Source organism: Haliotis rubra, unplaced genomic scaffold (assembly GCF_003918875.1).
Source record: "Haliotis rubra isolate DU_JTF1 unplaced genomic scaffold, ASM391887v1 Scf2, whole genome shotgun sequence".
NCBI classification, from domain to species: domain Eukaryota; kingdom Metazoa; phylum Mollusca; class Gastropoda; order Lepetellida; family Haliotidae; genus Haliotis; species Haliotis rubra.
In genome coordinates, this window is record NW_025766002.1 from 2,572,670 (window position 1) to 2,580,508 (window position 7,839).

The 7,839-nt window shown below is 43.0% G+C and overlaps 1 protein-coding gene across 1 annotated transcript; it reads right to left on the bottom strand.

The window, feature by feature from the left end:
- Positions 1-323: 323 nt before the first annotated feature.
- Positions 324-7,498, bottom strand: LOC124275347 (toll-like receptor 4). The gene is made up of 2 exons (XM_046710846.1): positions 7,345-7,498; positions 324-3,051 (listed from the first exon to the last, which is right to left on the bottom strand). Exons 1-2 carry the CDS (start codon positions 7,360-7,362, stop codon positions 514-516), a joined length of 2,556 nt encoding a protein of 851 aa, XP_046566802.1. The 5' UTR covers positions 7,363-7,498; the 3' UTR covers positions 324-513.
- Between the last annotated feature and the right edge of the window lie 341 nt (positions 7,499-7,839).

Below are 7,839 nucleotides of genomic sequence, written 5' to 3' on the forward strand. Positions count from 1 at the left end.
ATGTTGATCACTGGATTGTCTGGTCCTGACTCGATTATATACAGACCGCTGCCATACAGCTGGAATATTGCTGAGTGAGGCGTTAGACAACATAGAGAATTTTCTGTGTTTCATCTTTTTATTGTTTGGTACAACGTTTGGTACAACGTTTCAGGGCTTGTTCTGGCCCCATCATCAGGTAGAACTAAAAGGTTTAGTTGATAATGGGGCCAGAACAAGCCCTGAAACGTTGTACCAAACAATAAAAAGAAGATGAAACACAGAAAAGTCTCTATGTTCAAACAAACAAAACATACTGACGAAACAACCAATAACCAAATACATCTTGATTTTACATTTACTGACACCGAAAGCACTGCATTGCATCGTATCAGGATGTTACATAAAACGTGAATATCCCTTCTCGTTAAAATAGAATTGTACTACCATATTGGAGCAATGATTGTTTAACCGTCTTGGAAAATGTGCACTCCACTTCTGTACCAGCACTATCAGTATTCCAGTGACCAATCTTCACGCTCTGAGCCCCCTTTTCAAGCTATGCCAAAATACATCCCTCCCTTCCGTGTCATCTGTGAACTCGACATAAGAGTCCTTCCTCATCACCTCCACTATATCCACGGGAAGATCCTTCACAGGAATATCCTCCATCAACACAATCAACAAGGTGTTCCGCCCAGCGTAGATACTTTCCATCTTGGCCATCTCCAGTTCGTATCTACACCAGTGGCTCTTCAGAAAGTTCCTGGTTAGGATCACCACGGTCTTTCTGCTGGTACTGATGGCTTTCAGGATGTTAGCAGCAATGGCTTCTCCTGGGAGGAAGTCTCTGTGATGGATACACAGACTCATGTCGTCCTGGTCTTCAAGCACCTCCCGCATTTCCCTTACAACGAATCCGCGGTCCTCATCAGCATACGAAATGAAGGCATCAAATTCGAATTCGTGGTCGACATCCTGAGCGGGGAGGTACCCGCGATGTCGATTTCTCATCACGTAGTACAGATACCTGAGCTTCCACCTGTATCTGAACAAAACGCCTGCTATCGATAGAGCCATTACTAACATGACAATGGTGAGGATTCCTATCATTAATCCTACATATGAAGCACATGTTTTTTCAAGTTGAAGGACGATGTTACGAATGTTCGTTAGATTTATATTCTTATCATTGAATGTGCATTCCAAACCTTGCATGTTAACAAACCTATTTGAATTCTTATTTATCCATTGCAGTGACTTTAAAGTGAGACAGTTACATTGCAAGGAATTACCTTGAAAATCAACCCTCAGGTGCTTGCTGTTCAGCTGATCAATTTGCGATGCCAAACTTATTGGAAAGTCAACAAATAAGTTGTGTGAGATATTCAGGGTCGTTAAATTATGCATATTTTCAATGGTAGCATTCCATGATACAAGATCGTTGTAACTAAGGTCTAAATACTTGAGGGACCTTAGTAAAATGAAATTAGAAATTGTCAGATCCTGGATTTTGTTATCTGTCAAATCTAGATGCTCTAAAGTACTAAGGTTAAACTGTAGATCCTTCATTGGAAAACCAAGAAAATTTGTCCCCAGTTTCAGCGTTTTCAGCCTGCTGACGCTTTTAAAAAGTGAATTATTTACATAGTCACAGAAATTGTGAGAGAGATCTAAGTATTCAAGGCTTCCAAAACCTCTAATTGGTCCTTCCCATTTTGTAAATAGATTATGAGACAGATCAAGTTTAGTTAAGTTGGAATTGCAAAATCGTACGTTCCTGATATGGAGGTTGAATTTGGACCTGCTGAAATTGGCAAATGTAAGCTTCTGAGGTAGATGAAATAGACAGCCTGATTGGATCAAATTCGGGATAGAATCCCACCGTTTCCTGGCTACATGGGCAACAGTTTCATGTGAAATACCCGAAATTTGTTCTATCTCATCCGAAGTAAAACAAGTTGGCTCTGTTCTTAACTTTTGTAGATGCATGTTGTTTGCATTCCGACGGAACAGATCAGCTGTTGAAGCTCCTTGTCCTGAAAGGTCTGCCCATTCAATCTTTGTCAGTGCCTGACCCGTAAGAACATATGGACCAAACAAGTATAAATTCTTTCTTCCTGAAAGTCTCTTTAGATGAGAAAGAAGCCCAGTTATACCCATGTCAAGTACTTCTATGCGATTGTCATCGATGTGCAGTTCTTCTAATGTTATGTATTTAAGAGAAGCAAAGTCTTTGCACTCCAGGGCAATTCCTGTTCCACGATGCCTGTGTAGCCGATTTGCCTTCAGAATCCTAACCGTTTTGTTTCTAAGTCCATACATTGCTTGACCAAAACGAATCAGTCCAAGGTCCACATTGTCAGAAACATCTAAATAACGTATGTTATTGCTTAAGGGCGAGAACGAAGAGTGTTCTACGTAGATGATTCCACAATTCACAAGAGAAAGACTTTGCACACTCGGCAAGTAGGTAAAACTGTCATTTCGGACTGTGCCAATATCACATGTTCCCTCCAGAAGTAGTGACGTGAGTTTTGTGAGATTCTTGAAGCCTTTCCCAAATACGAAGTTTTGCAAACCATCGATGTGTAGTTCCGTTAAGTTGGTAAGGTCACTGAACACGGTGTCAGGATAATTGTAGCCGCTGTTGCAGTCAGTGTTACTTTGGAGAAACAATTGTCGTAACATCTTCTGATTCCTGAAGAGTCCTACAGGATAGGATCGATCCGACAATGGCATCTGGTTATGTTGAAGGTCCAATGTCTGCAGACGTATCAAGTGCTGGAAGACATCTCGGTCCAGGAATCTAAGCTTGTTGTATGATATATTCAGTGCTGTAAGGTCTCCGTAGGAATCAAAGGATGTCTTTATCAGCTCATGAATTGAGTTGTGAGCGAGATCTAGAGTTTGGATTCCTTTAGGCAGGGTTTTCGGGACGGTGGTTAGGTGTCGTGAGGAACAGTTCACGTGCGTATGTGAGCATGTGCAAGGTTCACAAGAGTCGAGATCACCACGCTCACCGCCAACAGCAGCGGCTCCAGAATGCAGAAGGAATGCAACCCACATCAACTGTAAAAACATATTTCATTCACATAAAAACAATTATATTATATATACTCCTAAATAGACGTTATATATAACACACGACTTCTAGAGTTAATGTTTCATCTCATGCAGATTTGACCATCTCATTTTAATTATACACTCAAAAATTGCAGTCTATCACATTACCATAGTCAATATGTCATGGCATGACAACCATCGGTGTCGCCATGTCACTCCCTTTATGTACGTAGTTTTAACATACCAGTATGTTTGGGTATGATCGGCACGTTTGGACCAATGTTTAGACATTGACCTTGGGTTCAGGCGGTGCTTGTTAATGTTCATGCGCATATTATTAAAGGTAAACGCCAGATCATAACTACAAATTATAATAAGTTATCTGCCGAAACAGTTTCCGCTGGGCGAAAAAGCAAACTACAGTCCGTTTGATTTCAGTTTAGACCGATGAATTGTTCACCAACACAAAATCTATTAATTGCCACAAAACCAAATTTTGCATAGTCACATGAAATCGACAGACCAAGTCTGATGATTTGTCTCATCGGTAATCACTCGACTTGTCTGTTGGACACCCGAATAAAAAAGTTGTTTTACAAACGATCACTATTTTGTTGTCACTTTTCGCTATCTTGTACGAGGGAGGACCACTTGCTGGTAGAACAGCAAGGTGTCCGAGTTGCACCTGTGAAGTTGTGTGAAACTGACACACGTAACGCCTTGTGTGAAACTGGCACACGTAACGCATTGTGTGAAACTGATGACACACGTAACGCCTTGTGTGAAACTGGTGACACACCTAATGCCTTGAGTGAAACTGACACACGTAATGCCCTGTGTGAAACTGATGACACACGTAACGCCTTGTGTGAAACTGATGACACACGTAACGCCTTGTGTGAAACTGATGACACACGTAACGCCTTGTGTGAAACTGATGACACACGTAATGCCTTGTGTGAAACCGATGACACACGTAACGCTTTATGTGAAACTGATGACACACCTAACGCCTTGTGTGAAACTGATGACACACGTAACGCCTTGTGTGAAACTGATGACACACCTAATGCCTTGTGTGAAATTGATGACACACGTAACACCTCGTGTGAAACTGATGACACAGGTAACGCCTTGTATGAAACTGATGACACACGTAACGCCTTGTGTGAAACTGATGACACACGTAACGCATTGTGTGAAACTGATGACACATTTAACGCCTTGTGTGAAACTGGTGACACACCTAATGCCTTGTGTGAAACTGACACACGTAACGCCTTGTGTGAAACTTACACACGTAACGCCTTGTGTGAAACTGATGACACACGTAACGCCTTGTGTGAAACTGATGACACACGTAACGCCTTGTGTGAAACTTACACACGTAACGCCTTGTGTGAAACTGATGACACACGTAATGCCTTGTGTGAAACTGATGACACACGTAACGCCTTGTGTGAAACTGATGACACACGTAACGCCTTGTGTGAAACTGATGACACACGTAACGCCTTGTGTGAAATTGATGACACACATAACACCTTGTGTGAAACTGATGACACAGGTAACGCCTTGTGTGAAACTGATGACACACGTAACGCCTTGTGTGAAACTGATGACACGTAACGCCTTGTGTGAAACCGATGACACGCGTAACGCCTTGCGTGAAACTGATGACACACGTAACGCCTTGTGTGAACCTGATGACACACGTAACGCCTTGTGTGAAACTGATGACACACGTAACGCCTTGTGTGAAACTGATGGCACACGTAACGCCTTGTGTGAAATGTCTTTAGAAGGTTTGAGGCGGTGGGGTAGCCAAGTGGTTAAAGCTTTTTCCTTCCTTCTTATGCATTGCGAAGATTGCGATTGTGCGTGTGTGTGTGTGTGTGCGTGCGTGCGTGCGCGCGAGTGTGTGTGTGTGTGTGCGTGCGTGCGTTTGGTGGTGATTTTAAGGGGGGTTGGGGTGTCACCTATTTTGTTCTTGGGTGTGTGGGGTAGGGGAAGGACATCAATTTTGTACACATGTATAGGGGAGTGTCATTGATTTTGTCCATGACGTGGAGGGGAGCTCACTTACTTTGTACATTAATTTTAGGGAGGGAGAGAGGGGGTCATTCACATTGTACATGCTTCTCCATAAAAACCATCATCACACCCACACCCACCCCACCCGAGCCCACCCTAGCCACATATTATGACCCGTCCCTTAGTAGCCGACCTAAACCCTTCCCGTAGTACCAACCAGGCGCCGCCGGTGACGTTTACACTTGTTCGGTATAACATAAATGGCATCTGACAGGCACGAATGTAGTAATCTCTACATCTTGCATTTTTACACATTCTTAAGTCGCACCGATTTTGCATCGAATCGACATGTTTTGTCCATTCCCATAAGCACCCGTGAAGATCCGGGTTAAAACTGATCTTCAGTAACCAATGCCTGTTGTAAAGGGCGTCTAACGGGATCGGGTGGTCAAGCTCGCTGTCTTGGTTGACACATGTCATCGTATCCCAATTTCATAGATCGATGCTAATGATGTTGATCACTGGAATGTCTGGTCCAGACTCGATTATTTACTGACCGCTGTCATATAGCTATAATATTGCTGAGTGACGGCATAAAACTAAACTCACTCACTCACCCATTGCAATAATCATGGTGCCGACAATGAAAACTAGATTAGACTAAGAACGTTTATCAACACTAAAAAATCGTAAACATTCGACACAGACGTAAGTGAGTTCGCGATAAATTACAATCAGGAAATAATCTAATAATCGTGGACGGGTCAGGTGTTTAAGAAATGAACTCAAAAAATTAAAAACTTGACACTTGTTATATTGAATCCCACAATGGAAGTGTATAAATTATAATGAAATAGATATGCATCATACAGCTATTAACCAGCGCGAGCTTAAACATGTATGAAACTGTTCGAACAGAAGAAGTCAATAACGAGTCTGATGAGGGCGACCGTGACCTCATGAACAGGAGAGTGAGTGAGTTGGGTTTTACCCCGCTTTAAGCAATATTCCAGCAATATCACGGCGGAGGACACAAGACATGGGCGTTACACATTGCACCCATGTGGGGAATTGAACCCGGATTTTCAGTGTGATGAACGGATGCTTTAACCATTACCCCACCTTCCCATGGACAGGAGAACCTGTCGGAACACTCTAACGTCGCCGCCATTGGTAAATGTGTGTTTGCCCAAGTTTTTGCAAAGGGTTGATTCGTCTTCCTAGCTTATCCCAAATGTTCGATTCTGGGAAACGGAAAAGCCAGTCCATGACATCGGCGTTAGGTAAGTAGTTGCGCGTCAGAGCTCCAGTTGGGCGTAACGTTGTCATGTCAAAATATTAGTCCAGGGTGCCGTTGTTCAAAACAATCTTAGCGCTAAGACTACCTTAAGTCTATGTTAAAGTATGGGAGTTACGTTCACCTTAGCACTAAGATCGCTTTGTACAACGGCACCCCGGACCATTTACAATATTTGATAAACGTTATGGAGATCAACTTCTTCTGTTTTGTGAGTGCGACGTTTCGATACAGATTCTTGTACCATTGAACTCAAGCCCTCAAAGAAGCAGGACCATGTAGCGTCATGGATGGCAGGACTTGAGTCAAAACCTTCCTCCCGATACTGTATGGCTGTACGATTCCCATATACGACAATCAGACTCAGTTGTGACCAACCGTTGGCACAATTGCTCCCCTAACCTTTCCAAATCGGGTTCCTCACGAACACAACGCTGTGTGTCACATAACCTGTTTGGCGGACATCGACAAAGCGCAATATGAGGCGAGACAAAAAAGAAACATTCAGTTCCACAGCCTGTTGCACACCGGTACTCAAACTGTGTACAGCCCGTTCCTCGAGAAACTGCTGCAACCGGTTATTCAACATTAAGCCAAATCACGGCACGATCACGGCACTGATTTGCGAGTCGCTAACTTACTGAACTTGCAATTTCCATGCATTTTCCTGTTTGTGCTGAAGTCCTACGCATATCCGACCTCAGAGGTGATCACGTGACACGCAAGACATGATAGTTCTGTTCACTCAACCTTATCAAAAAAAATTCACGACGAAGGCCCCGTTCAAACAGTCTACATTCCATTGTCGAGTGTACTTATGACACAAGTAACTAAAATAAATTGTCTCGCTCACAGTTATGAACAATAATGCAGGTGTGAAGTTTCTATTTTTTTTGAGTATATGATAATTTTAAAATAACCATAGAAAACATTAAGATGAATTCAAGAGCAACACCAAGAAGTCTTACCTTCTGTACACCGGCCATGGCAGTATCACGTCTGAAACCGCAACAGAGGTGCGTCAAGCTTCTTATAATTATACAGCTGAATGCGGTAACCAGACACGCAATCTGGGGTGAATACAGTCCCTCGTAAAGCAGGAAGGAAGGAGCCACTCGGGCGTTCAACTACATCTGAGGTTACATCCCCTTTTGTGTGTTGCCTTTGACGTTGTCCATTTCAAATTAAAATTTTCATGAAGATCGTAACAAGACGATGCAGACTAGTGATATTCAATAGGGCTGGAGGCGGAAGGTCTTCACGAGTCGTCATATATTACTAACTCTTGTAAAAAGGGAGTCTATCTCACCCTTCTTGCAAGACTAGCCAGCGTTAAACGTTATGACGTTGACGCACACGTGTCCGTAAAATGTCCGAGAAACTCACGATTCAAGCAGGGAGAGCACTGGCCTGTTGTCCGAAAGACAAGACCTCGACCCCACGTCTTGCAAACGGAAGGACGA